Source organism: Beta vulgaris, chromosome 7, assembly GCF_026745355.1.
Source record: "Beta vulgaris subsp. vulgaris cultivar EL10 chromosome 7, EL10.2, whole genome shotgun sequence".
Lineage (NCBI taxonomy): Eukaryota > Viridiplantae > Streptophyta > Magnoliopsida > Caryophyllales > Amaranthaceae > Beta > Beta vulgaris.
The window spans coordinates 57,748,716-57,765,891 of record NC_079208.1 but is presented as its reverse complement, the minus strand read 5'-3'; the positions used below and the strand labels follow the sequence as shown (position 1 = coordinate 57,765,891).

The following is a 17,176-nucleotide window of genomic DNA, read 5'->3' as shown; positions in this document are numbered from 1 at the left end:
ATATTAATAAATGAAATTTTTTCTTACTCGGGGCATAGCCCAAGCCTAATAACTAGTTGTATACTAAAATAGCGATGTATATTTTACGTGACATAACCTAACCTTTCTTTCAATCAAAGATTTTTGTTTTTATTTAAATCCACTTAAATTCACCAATGCCCTTTATATTTACTAAAGATTTGTGAGAAGGTCGCATTGCTGACGTGGTGCTACTATTATACTTCTTTTTTTTAAAATAGTTGCACCATTTATATATTGTTTACTATTCACGTCTTGCACTTTAATTGTCTTTATTTATTTATATTTTACGAAAAATATAATTATATTAGATCTTTTTAAATTCGTGTCAATGTATATTATTTTTTATAATTTTTACTGATTGATAATTAGAGATATTAATATTTGAAATAATAAATTGGCAGACGTGAAAACATGAAATGGTGCAACTATTTTTAAACGGATGAAGTACATAGGAAAAAGTTTCCACTAACCTGGATTATCAGCTCTGAACCGAATAGCGACCCAACCACCTGAAGGCACGGCAATAGTATTCCTTTCAACAGGATCAACAAGATTATAGTTGGCTGGATCTTTGTTAGGGTTAAAGTTACCAAAACCTTGGCCAACAACATAGAAATTATGTCCATGGAGATGAAGAGGGTGACTCTCAGCACTAACAATGCTAGTATCCTGCATAATAAGCTCCACACTAGTGTTATATGGTATGACCAAAACTTTGGTACCATTCATCACATTAGTGTTATTAGGCGGCGTACCGGTATAATTAAACTGTTTGAGAGGTAATTGAGGGAAATTAGTGGTATAAACTCCATCATTTTGGCCAAAGAAATAGGATTGAAGAAGGGCAGTTGATGGGAGAATCATAGAAATATTATTCACTGTGGCAGAAAATTTAGTGTTGTTATTAGGGCCTTGGCATGTTTGGTTCTTAGGGCAAGGAGTAGTTCCAAGTCCTACAGTAAAAAAGAAGTGTTTATCAACAGTTTGTGGGACATTAACAGGAAATTGAGCATTGTTCAAACTATGGAACTTCCTACTAAAGTTTGATACAAATGAAGTGTCATTGACAGAAGGTAGACGAGGGAGATTATCCTTGAGTGTAGCAATGTTGATCTTTTGTTGAATGGGTGAATTCGAGGGCGGTTTTCGTGGCGTTTCGTACTCTAGAATGGCTGCCGCGGTGGTGTTGTCAAAGGTGCCACTGCCGGTGAAGTATGGCCTTACTGCCATTAGGTAAGTGGTGTGAGTGTGGCTAGGATTTGGGTTGGTTTTAAGTAGGACATTGGTGGTTTGGCCTGGTGCTATGAGAAGTGTGTCACTTTGAAATGGCTTTACATAGAGTGCATCAGCTTCAACGATTGTCATAGTGTGGTTTGCTATACTGAAGAATAACTCGTCATTGAGTGCAGCATTGATTAGACGCAATAGATAAGTTTTTCCTGGCTTCACCTTTAGCTTGTATGTGTCTGCCAAACCTGTATATATATATCTATATATATGAGCGAAAACCCAAATGTATAACAACTACTTCCTCTATTTCATACTACTCGCTACACTTTTTAATTCACGGATTCGGAGGTAATTTTTGGAGAAGAGAGAGTTTATTGCCCAAAAAGGAATTGTGTAGCAAGTAATGTGAAACTTCTCACAATGGGAAGTGTAGCGAGTATTATGAAATGGTGGAAGTATTTATAATTGATAAATTTCTATAGATTGCTAAATACTTGATGTTTATTTAGTGTGAATTTCTATATATTAGGCTTATCAAATAACCTTTAGCTCCCATGCATGAATTGTACAATGGCCCCGGAAATCCATTGAAGGTATAAGCATCGGACACGTTCGGTCCCCCTCCACTCTGAAGGGCTTGTTTGATAACTGCTTCAGTGTTGTTGTTCCACCACTCCCCTACACATTTTGTTGAGCACCATGCAATAATGTTTAGTTCGTTCGTTGTTTAATACTTAATTCCTCCGTTCTGAAATAAGTGAAACACTTCAGAGTTATTTTTAGTGAAGTACGTGTTTCACTTATTTCAGAACGAAGGAACTACTATGTAACGTCAAAGTTAAAGAGGCATTGTATGCCTTGTATTAGTTACCAAATATGATGGTTTTTTCCTGGTGAGGCTTAGGGAATGGATATGATTCATTCCTCTTAGGGAGGATAATAAGAGGTCCATAAACAGTAGCCCTAATCCATGAGATGTGAGCATGCCAAAAAAGAGTCCCTCTTTGGCCTTTGATTGTAAAGTTGTAGACATAGCTATGGCCAGTCTGGATTGGGCATTGAGTTACGTATGCCGGGCCGTCGGCCCATTGGCTCCCTAGTTGTCGGATCCCATGCCTGTTAATTTTCATAATTAAACAAGCCCTTGATTAATACAAATTATTGTAATAATTAGAATTGGAATTTGCTACTTGCTAGCTTTAATCATATATGTATATATGTTATATATACCAATGGATGGTGATGTTATTTGTGACATGGTTTACAACTTTAACAACAACTTGATCACCCTCCCTTGCAACAATTGGAGGACCAGGGAACTTGCCATTGACAGTAATCATGTTCTTTGTCTTGCACAAGTGTGTCACCTTTTTCAACCTTATCTGCGATATGATATAATGTTGTACAAATTAAAAACAGCGAAAAATGATAAATGTAACCCTAAGACGTACATATATATAAAAAAAGAGCGATATATAAAGTAAAATTATTAATAATACTGAATGACGCGTGATTATCAGGTAAGGAGGAAAATACATACATCAAACCTATAGTGTCTTGTAATCCCATGACAATGCCAAACATTATTGGCTAGGACAAGTAAAATGACTGCAATAAATGCTGGTGAGGAAAATATAGAAGCACCCATATTCATTCTCTATATTCTCTGTGACTTTTTATGTTGTTTTTTGTAGGAGTGAGGAATGGTTAAGTGAGAGTTTAGGACGGTTGTTTATATAGGAATAACAAGATAGTAAGGAGTAGTATTGTGTTTTGTAAAATTAGGTGATTACAATTCTAGAGGATAAGGTCTCATTCACTAATCACTATAGAGTGATGTTCAAGTCAACTTTATATGCGGATAATTTAACCTTGACACTTTCATTTTGTCAATGGGAAGCTGTTGACACTCAAAGTCTTATGCTTCACAATGTGTTTTTTTGAGGGAGAAGGTTAATTAATATGTTTAATGTTTAGAGATTTTATTATAAATAAAATGAAATCTATTTTTGTTCAAGGAAAAAATATTATTGATATTGATCATAGCAATAAAGTGTAATTAAAGTAACAATGTAAATAACGACGTGTGTTAATCACTTAATCCTTTAGGGAATAGTGTAGAAAGTGTCAAAGGACCAACTCAACCAAAAGTTTAAGTTTTTGGTTGAGTTGGTCCTTTGATATGGTATCGGAGCAATGTGACATAAAGGTCATGGGTTTAAATCTCATCCATCCCTCATTTATTCTAAGTGGAATATTTAGTGCCAGGTATGAGAGAGGCATGTGTTGCATCCACACGTCAAGCCCAATGGGTTCTCGCGTGAGGGGGCATGATAGAGTATAAATCTATTTTTGGGACTCCAGCCATCCTTTCTCCTTGTTCGGGTCACCTAGGATCGCTTCATATTGTTTCTAAATTTAACATGGTATCAGAACCCGGGTTGCGGTTCTCGTCTAAACTGGGTATTTGATCGCTACTGGATAAGGATTTACCTCGATAGGATGTCCGGTCCCTAAGAGGATTATTGCTCTGACCTTTCCAGTTAGCTCTAAATTTCTAAGGACACTCACAAGTGAGGGGGTGTGTTGAAACTCATTGAAAGCCCACTTGTGAGTGTCCCACATTAGAGAAAGAGGAGAGATTGTTACACTTTATAATGTAAAAGACTTACTCTTACTATCACCAATTGGTTTTAGTATGGAACCTCATTTGGGCTTATAAAGTGGACCAAATCTCTCCTCCTCCTTGTTCGGGTCACCCAGGCCTGTTTCATATTGTTTCTAAATTTGACAAAACATAATACAATACAAAATTGTTAATACAACAGATCAATCTAGAAACCGCAGTCCACTTCACAAGATAAAGAGGTTCTATCTTCAAACATATGGCATATGGCAATAAAAGAAGTAACCATATATGTCAAGTGTCTTAGGAGCCTCCAATATTATTGCATTGATGAAACTTAACCAATTCGAAACCAAAGAAAATAAACAGAGTAATAATACTATAACAACCATTAATAATGACCAAGACATGCAATATAAATATATAATCAACATAATTAAGTTTTGTGGGGCGATCAAATTTGGTACTCCGAGTGAATCTGTTGGGTATGAAGGTCTAATTTGCTGTTATCAAACACAGTCTCAATAAGTTAGAAGTTACAAGAAGAGAAGGACATCTTATCCGCCTTTCTTACAAGCAAAATAAGAATGATAGAGATTAGCAATTGTTCCTGTCAATACTTTTTTGATTTATCTATTTCTAATCAACTTAACCACATCAAGTTTCAAAGACTTGAATCAATTATCGATAGTTACCTACTTACTATTATTGATAAAGGGATATACTATTATTGAGGTGTCATTGATGGGGGAAAATTATTGTGAGAAAAAGATGTACCTAATCTAATAGGAGTGTAAAACCCAAAAAAAAAAAAAAAAAAAAAATCGACAAATTTACCCTAGAAATCAATGTCGAGTGCCCCCTATTTTTATAGAAATTAAAAAATTGACCTAATTGATTGGAGACCCTTACTTTTTCTAATCCTATAAAAGAAGTTAGACTCATAGTCCTTGTTAAACAGGATCCTTATATCTCTCTCAACTTGTAAGGGATCTTTTTCTTACCTAAAAAAATAAATGTTGTGGTATATACCATTTGTTTATTTTTTTAATGCGATAATTTGACTTTTGTGGTCAAACTTAGACATTTTTACCTTAGTTCTCAGTTCTCACCAGTACGATACAGCAATCAAAATTTATCATGTTATTCTTGTTTGATTTGTTCAATATGTATTTTTAACATATTGGCTTTTAAATTTTTATGTAATTTTAATATTTGAGCTTATAAATTTTGTTTTACTTATATGCATTCGAAGATATTACTAGTTATTTAAAAAGCTAAAATATTCTTTTTGTACTCCATATAAGAGATATAAGACGTATAACAAAATGATACGGTAAATATGTAATCATATTACTAATTATATACTCCCTTTATTTTCTTGTGTCCTTCTTATTTGGAATATCTCAATACACAAAAAAGTCAAATTAGGAAGAACAAAAGAGAACATAAAAAGACAATTTACTCCTAATTTCAGTTTTCAGTGGCGAATTACAAGTTTAATTGATTTTAGAATATACATTTCAAATTGCTTAGTTACATTTTGTATTATCTTGTTCTCACAGAATAAGTAATTAGTACGTAGTCATGAAAAACTCTCCACATTCTTTGTTATCTATTCACTTCTGCCTTTCTCTTATTCTAATTATTTACTAAAATACATAATTATATAGTATAAAAGAGATTTTAATTTGTAGTTGCACCAACCATGCACCTTGTTTGGCACTCTGCCTTTACACTTGTTTTGCACTGTACTCAAAGGTTGATCAATTAGGGACCATCAAAACCTTTCAGGTGTTATCATATGCATGCATGCACTAATCACTCACGTGAGACGTGAGTATGAAAGTACTTACTTAGTTTGTTACAAGATCATTGGTTTGCAAGTGTATCCCTATTTTCTATATTTTCCTAAAACCATAGAAACGTAAGTACATCATGGAATAGATATAGGTGGGAAAGAGGCAACATAACAACACTTGTGCACTTTCATAAGCTACAATCAAAAATGATTTAATTTCATTCTAAAGTAAGATGCTTCTTTAGTATTATGCTTCATAGGTGGGAGGAGGTGGTTATATATATTTACATTAGAAATAAAAATGAATTTTTTGCGATATAACTCTTATAGATAAGTGATGTAACTCCAAAAAAAGAATTTTAGAAAAAAAAAATTCAAAAAATTCTTTAGGGGGTATAATTCTAATGAAAAAGTGTTGTAACTCTAATCCAATCTTGTGGTTGAGATTCATTCTCATTTTTCATATAAGGAGCATTTTTATGTGATCTTACCCCTATATAGAGAGAGAGTGTGTGTGTGTCAAAAAAAACATGGCGTATTCAATAACTTATGTTTAATCCCCTGAAAAAACTTTATTAATTCAATTAGTTGGCATCTATTATAATATTAATACTTATTATTACTCTTTATATCTATACAAATATATTAAAAGCGTTCCTATTGAAGGAACGGCATAGGGCGTAGGGGTGGGGGAGGAGGATTCCGATGGGGTTTTGGTGGGTAGGGCGCAGGGGTAAGGGAGGAGGATTCCAGTGGGTAAGGCGTAGGGTAAGGGGAATTTTGAACGGAAAAAAATAAGTCAACACCGAAAAGTTGACAATTTGACCGAAAAATCGTAATGTGGTGTTAAGTTTCCAACAAATTTAATTGGTCATTCCCTCCAAAAAAAATTTAAGTGATGTTTCCCCACAAAAACCTATTTTAATTAGTCCTTCCACATATATTATATTTACTAAAATTTACGTTCTTAAATCAAAGGTGCCAGGCTAATTATTCAACAATTAATCATCTCTATGCTAATCGGGAGGTTCAATTCTAAGCAGTAGTGGATCCAGAAATTATATGTTATGGGATCACCCTTAAATAAATAAATAATAAAATGCATAAAAAATGAACGAAATTCCACAAATATATATGCTTGTGACGATGTTGCTAGTTTGTAAAATATAGACTGCACAATCTCTTCATGCTTTTTTATATTGCTTTTTTGTATTGTCAAGTGGGATCACTCGCCCAGTCGGCCCCAACCACTTACACATACATCCGCTACTTGTTCTAAGCCTTTATAATCATCATCCCAAATTTTTGCAAATCATTTAGGCTATGTTCAGTTCACCTTATTTTTGCTTATTTCAGATCTAATCATATCATATCAGATCAGATCAGATCAGAAAAAATAAGTTCAAATCAGACCAGATCAGATCAGACCAGTTCAGATCATGCTTATATTTAAAAAATCATTATTATTATTATTAAATATCTTTCATTACATATGAGTAAAAATTATAATAATTGAATATTAATAAAGTACTCATTGAGACGAATCAAACAAGACCCCATATGACTATTTTTTCTTATATATTGAGAAAAATCTAAAAGATTCTCTCTAATTGTGAATTGTGTCAAGATTCTAAGTGAGAAAGATAAAAAAAATACAAAGGGGTATTATTATTTACTAGTACATTTGTTCAAAAGGATTATTATTGTTGTTTATTGATTACTAATATTGATAATTATTATTAATCTTGTTGTTATCATTATATATGTCAGTGTTATCATTATTTTAAGTTATTTTGTTGTTATTAAATAATAAAAAAACTAGAAGCCACGTGTTAAGAACATAAGATTGACGCAAAAATAAGAAATATATATAATATGGTAGCTCAAATTTATGACAACGAAACTACTAAGTTCGGATTACATTTCAAAATAAGCTAAGTGTGAGATACAAATTATAAATTTAGATTCGGTATACCTCTTCCTACCGAATTCCAAATCTCTCTAGCTATTTGAAGTTGCATGCTACTTATTTCTATCTTGCGCAAGTCATAGTTGTTTGTATGTATATCTTATTTTATTTTATATGAAATAAAAAGAGTTGAGTCTGCCGACTTCTCAAGTGTGAAACATTTGTTTTAAGGGAAAGTATGAAACATTGTATAAGTGGTCTTATAAATTAATGACTTGGGTTATATAATTATTTTTAGTAATAATTATTAATATTATGATTATAATTATTGTTGTTGTTCTTATAATAATGATAATAATAATTATTTTTATTAATAATAAAAGTTGTGTAAAAGTTGTAATAGAAATAAAATGATAATAATAGTAATACTATATATAATATCTTATAATGTATTGCATAATAATGACTTACAAAGTAATAATATATTTTATAAAAGATAAGATCTTGTAAATCAGATCAGTTCGGATCAGATCAGAAAAAATAAGTTCAGATCAGATTAGATCAGAAAAAATAAGTTCAGATCAGATCAGATCAGAAAAAATAAGTTCAGATCAGATAAGTTCAGATCAGAATATTTCAGGTGAACTAAACATAGCCTAAAAGGCATTGTCATGATGTCCATTCACTTATCCTGACTATCAAAAAAGATAGAATTAGATAATAACAGAGACTCATATAACAAAAAAGAAAAACAGATAACTCAGTCATTACATTAGTCACATAAATTGCAAATTTTTTGAAGCTTCCTAAATTACGTAGGACAGAAGTGTTACAATTATTTTGGATTATAAGAAGTATAACACTTACATTCTCGTGCATAAATAATACACATATGCAATTCACTGGACCAAAATTTAATAACAAGGTCTCAATCATCTTAAGAATTAGTAATATGAACTTTGTGGATATACTATATAGTTAATCCCATATCATGACAATTGCAAGAACAGTAACCCCAAGAAAAACAGCAAAGAACCTATAAAATGGGGTGTCAAAGTAACAAGGAGAATGTGGCTTATAGCCTTTGGAGATAAGATGATTAATAGCAATATAGATGAATATCCCAGTAGCAAAACCCATGGAAATGGCATAAGTCCAGTCAGCTGCTCGACCTTCTGTGGTTGCATCAATGGCCATTCCGATCCCTACACCGATAGGGCTCGAAATTGCAAAGGAAAAAGAGTATGCCACGGTTGCCAATAATGGTCGTTTTGGGATCATTCTTAACAAGGCAATCCCCATTGCAATGGCCCCGAAAACCTTGTGCAAGGATATTGTCCATAGGTTCTTCCATGCATCCCTTTCATTATCTGCAAGAAAGAATGTGGCTTTAGTAAGTGATAATCTAAGCCGGGATTCCATCTCAGGTCTTGGACAACAGTACGACACCTTCAAAGACTTTAACCAATTAAGCTGGTTGACATTAAGCGTTATAATTAATAGTAATCAATAAATTAGGTATTGGAATCGCTAAGAAAAAATATGTGAACTATAACCTACCTAGAAAAGTAGTTACCTCTAGTCCTCTACCCCCAAAACCTTCAAACACACCCATGCTATGATTTTTTGTAACAATTTTGGACTTTGGTTTGCACTTTGGACTCAAACAATTGAGTCCAAACCCGGTCCAACTTGACAAGTGTGGAATAAATTAGATTAGGTTTAGTCTCTTTAACTTTGTGCAAGTCCTATACACTCCTGGTGTTTGCCAACAAAACGTACAAGTTTTTGTGCTCTAAAACAAAAACAAGAACTTTGCAAGAAACAACCGTAAGTCACTTTCAGGCACTAATCAAGACTTTAATGAATGCACAAAGAACAAAACTTCACTATACAAAATTAAAGAAGAATAATGAATGCTTATTTGTTTTAGGTGGTTGTTCATTAAATTCTTTCATTTTAATAATGTCCAAAAGTGTTCTTAGTTGTTTCTCGTAAGGGTGGCAATGATGTCAGTCGAGTTTGAGTTCAAGTTAGCTCGACTTGATTCGCTAACTTCTCGAGTTGAGTCGAACTCACTCGAGTCAAACATTGACCAAGTCGAATTCCCATGACTTAAGCTTTAACGAGCCAATCTCGAGTAACTCGCAAGTTGTCTCATCTAATTAACTCCCTTAGGGTAAAATTATGTTGGCTTTAAGCATTTCACATTTTGGTAGTAACTAATAATTGTGCGTGTTTTCAAGTTTCTCACGACTTCTCGAGTTGTGTATTGAATAACTCAACACATCTCGAGTCGAGCTCGAGTTTGGTCGCACTCACTCTAGTCGAATTTTGACCGAGTCAGTCTCGACTTACTCATAAGTTGTCTTGTCTTATTGAAACGGTGCCACTCCTTGTTTCTCGCAAACAAATTTTAAGTTGCTACAGATTAAAAAATAGCGGAAGCAATGGAATTTCAATTAGAGTTAGTTAGTAAATTACCTGCAATACCAACTGCAATTCCCTCAAAAATTGAATGAAAACAAAGTGCAGCTATAAGAAGAAAAGTGTTCCCAACTGATGTAGTCCTTATAAACATTGGACTATGTTCCACTGCTCCATCTTTCTCTGCATCATCCTCTTCATTTCTATCACCTTCAACTCCTACCCTACATTTTCCTGCACTTTTCTTGGCAACATACATAATAATACAATCCCCAAACATGGTGAAAACATAACCAGCACAAGCCAACATGAAAGCAAAAGGGTATTCAATCGATGTAAGATTTCGAAAAACCGAAGAAGCATCGCTTAAGAAATGTATCATGGATGTTCCAAGGAACACTCCTCCAGCAAACTGAGTCCCAAAAACGAGAAAACTTTCATTCCATCGTAAGAAGTAGGGTGAAACACCAAACATGAAGGTGCTAATGAAGAATATGACTAAACACCATATTTTTACTATCAGAAGCTTCCTTGAATTGATCAGATTATTATTGGAAGTGCTAATGGAGTCGTCGCCGCCGCTGTCAGGTTCACCGTGATCATCGTGAGAAATGCCTCCATGAGCATTGATCAAGATGAATTGGAGAGAAAATATGAGGATAATCAAACAAGTTGACTTGAGAGATTTTGAGAGGGAAAAAGAGGTAAAACACATTGTAACTCTATGTTTTGAAAGTTTACAAGACTTTAATTAGTTATGTTTGTTATTGCATGATTGGAATTTTAAATTTTCTATTCATCAATTATATAATTATAACTTAACTTGTGTGGAGGTGATACAATTAACATAATTGTAGTACAGCTTTGACTTTGCAAGAATTGTACTTCGTACTACACAATATGAGAGTCATGCATTGATAATTCCCTAAGATATTAAAATGGGCTGGGATTAGGAGATGAGACAGCAAGAATTAGATCATTATAAAAAGAGGTGACAATCTTATTGACAAATTGGCAATCTCTAAGATATTATAGTTTTTCCGTCCAAGTAAAAGGCTATCTACCTAATCGTTCTCCACATAACAAGAAGTGTTTTTACATTCTCTAGTTTCTAAATAAATCCCCAAATGGAGGAAGCATTGAGCACTATGTGGTCAAGAGATGATGAATCGCTAACGATGAGTAGGTAATATATCCAACTCACATCTCACAAAAACAATCAAATTACTACCTCCGGTAGCGATTTTACACGTTATTACTGTCAGCGATTTTTATTTTTTTTTGATTCGGTAATTAACTGGCCCAAGCTAGCTCAGTCCTCATGAACTAGAGGTAAGAAGGGAATCTCAATACATAAGGAAACGTCCAGAGACTGAAAAGTGGGGATTTATACCTAGAAGTATAAATCCACACAAACACCCTAAATATGGGGTTTTGATGAAAGTCGAACTCCCGACCATGAGGTTGGGAGATGGGAACTCCAACCATTGGGCTCCCACATGATTCTCACTGTCAACAGTTTATCATTTCTCCTATGTGGCTTGGAATCATATAAAAGTTGAAACAATTTTAACAACTTAATATCTAGAGAGGACTAGAGGAGGAAAAAAAAGTATTGTAGAGTATGCAAAAGTCAAAGTAATAAACATAATTGTTGGGTGGGTCTAACATTAATTGTAGGGAAAAAAGTGAGGTAAAAAAAAGTAGGTGAAGGAGTGAGAAAAGGAGATAATAAAATTTGTGGGCTTGTACTAGCATTGCTAATGAGCTAAAGAAAAAGAGGTTTAGGATTTGGTCAGCACAATGTAGGTCCATATTAATATTTGTAAAGGTAGACTTTATCAAACAAGTCAATAAGGCATGCAGCATGCTGTTTTTATTGCCATGATTATTGATTACTATGCTAGTCAACCATTAGCCATTTGAGTTGACTCGTCTAATTTGAAGCATAATTTCAATTTTCTAATTCCACAAAAATAAAAGAATACAATATAAAAAAATAGCAATAAAATTATGTCATACAATAATCTCACAATTTTAAACAAGGTTAATAAAAGCAATGATGTTACAAGGACTAAGACGCGGTTGGCACGACGCAGTTCAGCTTTGAACTGGTTTTTGGTTTTGCCTCTTTTGTTCTTCTTCTTCTGCAGATCCTTAAATATCATGATTCATGACTAAACACATGATAACACATAATGTCAAAACTGATCATATTCAGCAGCATTGTTCACAAGTTTCTGATGTACAAACAATGAAGAATTTTGCTGCTAATAAACTACAGGCTCGTACATGCTTAGACGAATCGCTGTTCGTATATTATGTGAATAACTGGAAGTCTGCAATAAGTCGAGCACTAGTTATAAGTTCTGTTCTGCCACTTAATAGACAAGTTGCTATACACAAAACAAGGAGTATGGAGGTGCCTTGAGGTAAGTTATGTACAGGTAATCTCTTGTCTAATAATTCAAGGTATACTGGAGTATATAGAAACTTAGACCAAAGGTAAGATTTCCACCTAGTAACTAAGAGGACGGGTTCGAACCTCCCACTAAGTCCTTGGGGGGTGCAATGCTAGTCTGAGTTTAACCTCTGTGAGGTTCATGTCCAGTAGCATACTTCTCCTTGCCATATTAGAAAAAGTTATACATAGAAAATTAGACCATATCGGCAATAACAGCAGTACTATCAGAGAAATCTTGCATCTGAGACCCTACTCGTAATTTGCATACCGGGCATGTGCCCTGTTGCCTCAGCCATGGATCAATGCAATTGGAATGGAACTGCAAAAGGAACACGGAAGCATTCAAATCTTATTCTCATAGCATTAGAGCATTTGGCAACATAAAAAAACAAGGAATAGTTCAAACAGATGATTTTGGCACGCTCGGTATCATTTGCTAGTTTCCAGTATTTGATTTTAAGATCTCAAAACATAGGTTCTGGTGAAAATCTTTTATAGAAGATTCGGAAAGGAGGGGGAAGCGCCCGAAGCGGAAGCCATTTTCTGGAAGGAGCATAAACCTTATGTATGAAAAACTACATTAGAATGTTTCTAGACAGGAAAAATACCAAGTGAATGACACACCTGATGTAAACATGGTAAGCTGCGCAGGAGTTCTCCTCTCTTCACTTGCTCTAAGCATACGGTACAAGTGAGATCTTCTTCTGAACCCTTTGAAATATTATTAGCATCTTGCTTTGGCTGTTCATCAAGCAAACGCAATATGAAAATAATTAGTATAGCAACACCAAAGCATGTTCCTCGGCAGTCACAATTCAGACCATGAAACATATCATGTGCATCCGCATAACCACCCCCCCCCCCCCTTAAGAAACTTAGAGAGTATTTGGTGAGAGGGAATTTTAGAATGTGGTTTTTATCCTTTGGTTGGTTCATAAAGGGTGGATAATAGTTCTTCCAAGAACTAAAGACGTTTTCTTTCTAAGAAAAGGAATGGCACCATTTTCCTCCATGTTACTTGTCTTCCTCTCTCTCTTCTTAGATATATATTCTATCATGTCCCCTCTGTTTTCATTTTTTTTATCTCAAACTTTTCTTGTAAGGAGCCAAACAAAGGAAAAAAAAATTACAACTTTGCTTTCCACCCAACCAAACACAATCTAAAGAAGTAGTACAAGAAAGAGACCACTGTTTATGCTCGGAAAAGTAATAGCTTTGCGCACATATCTTATATATATCTCAGTCAAAGTTCCAGAAGAGCACATAGTTACAGAAAACTGACATTGATATAGCAGAAGACATCCTTGATCTTGTTCCTAATGTTTATATTATGGAGATTAAGTGCATAGCTCCTTAAATTTACAAGACAAGATCTTCCTACAGTTTCCAGGTAAGGGAGTTGTGCCAAGCGCTGAATGGTATCGAATGCTCTACATAGGTATATAATGAATAATTATAGTGGCATGCAGAGATTCTCAAATAAAAGATGTTTTTCCACTCTATCCCAGCAATTGCTATCGTATATTCACATTACATAACAGAACTACAGAATAGCCAAGAAAAAAAGATATACGAGAAGGCAACAAATTGTCTGGGTACAGTAGTACAGCGTTCAATCAAAGGAAAATAGATAAAATACCTCAGGGGACGTTGACGAAGATGAAGCCTCTACTAGTGATTGTGAATCCTCACTATCAAAAAAAAAAAAAGAATGTGAAGAAAATTATGTGAGATGGAAGTAATAATAAGCTGAGATACAAGTCTGCTACTTATGTACAAATTTCTTCGAATCATTTTGTTGATCCAAGATAGTATTATAATTTATAGTAAATGCAGCTTCAGACGATAGTATAAGAAGCATATAACTTTTTCTACATATAGACGTTACTTGAACCACTATACTTAAAATTACATGCGGAACCAAACTATCAGCACTTAATGATAAGTATTACTTACTTTTCTGATCCTGTGACCTTGTACTTATGGACAGGTAAGGTATTTATCTCTTCTTCACTCATTGAAGGGATGTTTGAAACATTGTCAGCATCCAACGCTCTCAATGTTTCATAATCTGCCACAAAATCAATGGAGAACTCAAAATATATGAATATATGATACTAAGAGAGTATACAATTCCATGAGTTTGTATCATGAACATACCTAGATCATCAAACTCGCGATCCAGAAGTGCAAGTTGAAGCCTTAGTCCCTGTAATCTCCCCCTGCTAGCTAAAGCTATAGACGGTGGCATCTGCAAACGAAACTCGGTATGTCCAAACAAGCCACTAGCAGCCGCGGCATGAGCTTGAGCTTGAACTTGCAACTGTTGACAGGTAGCGTACATCCTTAAGCTTGTAGCGATCAGAAACACACCAAGAACCAGCCAGAGCTGCACATATATAGAGCATATAACTTATACAAGCACCACTTAGATAGAGAATAATGATGTGCAAGCTGGTAGATTTTGAAGAATTTACCATAAAATTAGGTGACATCTGATGAGTATTCAGAATTGTGAACAACAAAAGAACTGCAAAAACGGTAGGTAGGTAGGTAGGTAGGTAGGTATTAATCATATGGAGATGTAAATGCAAAAGCTCAGTTAAGTCTAATGACATAGCAAACAAACCTTACCAGTAATAAGAAAGGCGAAAGAATTTGTATTTACAGGTCGAACAGGCTGAATCCTCTGTTGCAAAAAAAAAGGGGGGACAAAACAAAATCATTCTAAAACTTCCAGCAAGGAAAAGACTATCACATAAAAAGGATTAAGGCACGTACGACTGAACGCCTTTCTGGGACAAGTCCTGAAAATCCATTTTCAATATCTCCTCGGCTACCACGGAACACAAAACTCATATTTCCAAGAACAAAAACGAACCTAAGTGCTTAACAATTGCCTGCGAAGTTTGGACAATAGATAATGACTTAATGAGTCTCCATAATGTAACTTGCATAAGTTTTACACTCCAGCAAAAGCATGTAGATATATCAGTGTAGAAAAATGTGATCCAACTACTAAACTACACACCAGTTGAGTTGATCAATAGGAGCGTACTGACCTAATATTTTTGGCTTTTGTTATGTTGTAAAACACACAAACATTCCCTTTCCTTCAAGAATAAATTGAAGTGATGTCAACATCAGTATATTCAAGGGACACAAGGATTAGTTTAGACTTATAATCAGGCACTTAAAACAATACATTACTTACTTATACTGCAACCTAAGGACCTCGTAACTTTTGCTATAAGATTCATATACGGTGAAAAAGGAAAATGATATATGCAGTTCTATAGGATGACTATAAGAAGCTAAAACTAAGCACTAATAACACAGATCGACGTGTGATTTTATCATATATCATAACCGACAGAATAAAATAAAAATTTGAACTATGCATAGTGGAAATATAAAAGCATATTCAATCTTGGAAATTAAAGTACTTAACTACTTAGTTACATGGACTCTTCAATTCACCTCAAATACCCGTGTTCGATCCTTGACACTTGGACGTAGACACGGACACGGAGACACTTCAATTTGGGCCAAAATCATTGAAATTTTTCATAGAATAACAGAGTCAGATATTTCGACACGTACCTATGTGGCTATGTTAGACATGGGTATAAGAGTTCAGGTAACATAACTTAACTAAGCATGCAACAAGCTCAACCCAATCTACATATGCCTTCATAGTTCATATCAATAGTATGAAACTATGAATATTGCCTTTCTAGATAATGATAATGAATAAATACATAAAACAACATTATGGATAATGTAGCATCAATTAACTAATTATGCCATTAATGAAGCAAAATTCGGAAAAAAAAAAAATAATAAAACAAACCAGCAAATTTGCAAAACCGATCAAGATATTGATAATATAAAATAAATAAGATACAGAGCATAGTATCTACAATTTTCCAATATTCACAAAAAATAGATGGGCATATTTAAACAGATATGACATAAATGATGCAATTCAAATGCAGAAATTGAACAGAGTAATACCCACAAATAAATTTGCCCTAATTTCACAAATGGGGATGTTTAAAAAGCGACATAATTTGTAATCAATAGATTCAGCCCAAGTTCAAAAAACCCACCATTAAAGATGGTAACTTTCAACAAATTAATGGCTGATTTTACTGGGAAATGTTAGTACTTACAGTGGTGAATATCAAATGTCATAGAAGTTGCAAAATTTTCAAGAGTGATGGAGAAGAGAGTGAGGAAATTAGATGAAAAATGTGAACACTTCCAAAATTTCTCTCTCTTCTTTTCTTTCTAGTGATTTCAGGAGTATTTCAGACTTCAGAGGAGTGTAGTGTAGTCTAATGTTAGAGTGTTCCAGAAATTGACATCTGGAGGTTTTACTGGCATACTGCACTGTTAATTTTGACTCTTGGATTGGAATCTACTTGTAATCTACATTGGGTGTGTCACAGTCTCACAGAAGTATTTTAACTTATTTTTCTTATTTTAACTTAAGGATTTTTAAAATATAAATAAGACTTAATAAAAAAAAGTTTTTTTTTTCCTAAGGATTGATCAATTTTTAAAAAAAATTAAAGGAAAAGGCCAATATAATACATGAAATTGGCAATTTAACACCACGTTATGAATTTCCGACCAAAACATAATTGTTCAGTTTGACAATTCATTTCCGTCCAAATTCTCTTTAGGGTTTCC

The 17,176-nt window shown here is 34.0% G+C and overlaps 3 protein-coding genes across 5 annotated transcripts in view; all 3 read right to left on the bottom strand.

Annotated features, from left to right (window-relative positions):
- The window catches only part of LOC104900077 (laccase-17), a 3,717-nt gene extending 749 nt beyond the window's left edge, over positions 1 to 2,968 (bottom strand). Inside the window, exons 1-5 of the mRNA XM_010687416.3 lie at positions 2,792 to 2,968; positions 2,482 to 2,633; positions 2,123 to 2,367; positions 1,795 to 1,929; positions 492 to 1,496 (exon numbers count right to left, since the gene is read on the bottom strand). Coding sequence (XP_010685718.2) covers positions 492 to 1,496; positions 1,795 to 1,929; positions 2,123 to 2,367; positions 2,482 to 2,633; positions 2,792 to 2,905 — 1,651 coding nt within the window. The 5' untranslated portion in view covers positions 2,906 to 2,968. The remainder of the gene's footprint in view (positions 1 to 491; positions 1,497 to 1,794; positions 1,930 to 2,122; positions 2,368 to 2,481; positions 2,634 to 2,791) is intronic.
- Positions 2,969 to 8,323: 5,355 nt separating this feature from the next.
- LOC104900076 (zinc transporter 2) lies at positions 8,324 to 10,801 on the bottom strand. The gene is made up of 2 exons (XM_010687415.3): positions 10,072 to 10,801; positions 8,324 to 8,957 (listed from the first exon to the last, which is right to left on the bottom strand). The coding sequence occupies exons 1-2, from the start codon at positions 10,727 to 10,729 to the stop codon at positions 8,566 to 8,568; spliced, it is 1,050 nt and encodes a 349-aa protein (XP_010685717.2). The 5' UTR covers positions 10,730 to 10,801; the 3' UTR covers positions 8,324 to 8,565.
- A 1,153-nt stretch (positions 10,802 to 11,954) lies between these two features.
- On the bottom strand, positions 11,955 to 16,821 carry LOC104900075 (E3 ubiquitin-protein ligase SDIR1). 3 transcript variants are annotated; one of them, XM_057396429.1, is made up of 11 exons: positions 16,654 to 16,817; positions 15,541 to 15,591; positions 15,260 to 15,378; positions 15,113 to 15,167; positions 14,956 to 15,008; positions 14,639 to 14,867; positions 14,435 to 14,549; positions 14,118 to 14,169; positions 13,103 to 13,219; positions 12,533 to 12,797; positions 11,955 to 12,353 (listed from the first exon to the last, which is right to left on the bottom strand). In XM_057396429.1, exons 3-10 carry the CDS (start codon positions 15,335 to 15,337, stop codon positions 12,672 to 12,674), a joined length of 825 nt encoding a protein of 274 aa, XP_057252412.1. In that variant the 5' UTR covers positions 15,338 to 15,378; positions 15,541 to 15,591; positions 16,654 to 16,817; the 3' UTR covers positions 11,955 to 12,353; positions 12,533 to 12,671. The 3 variants fall into 3 exon arrangements, with proteins under 3 accessions (XP_057252412.1, XP_057252414.1, XP_057252413.1); XM_057396431.1 differs by lacking the exon at positions 12,533 to 12,797 and having other exon boundaries at positions 16,654 to 16,821; XM_057396430.1 differs by lacking the exon at positions 15,541 to 15,591 and having other exon boundaries at positions 16,654 to 16,818.
- Positions 16,822 to 17,176: the final 355 nt, after the last annotated feature.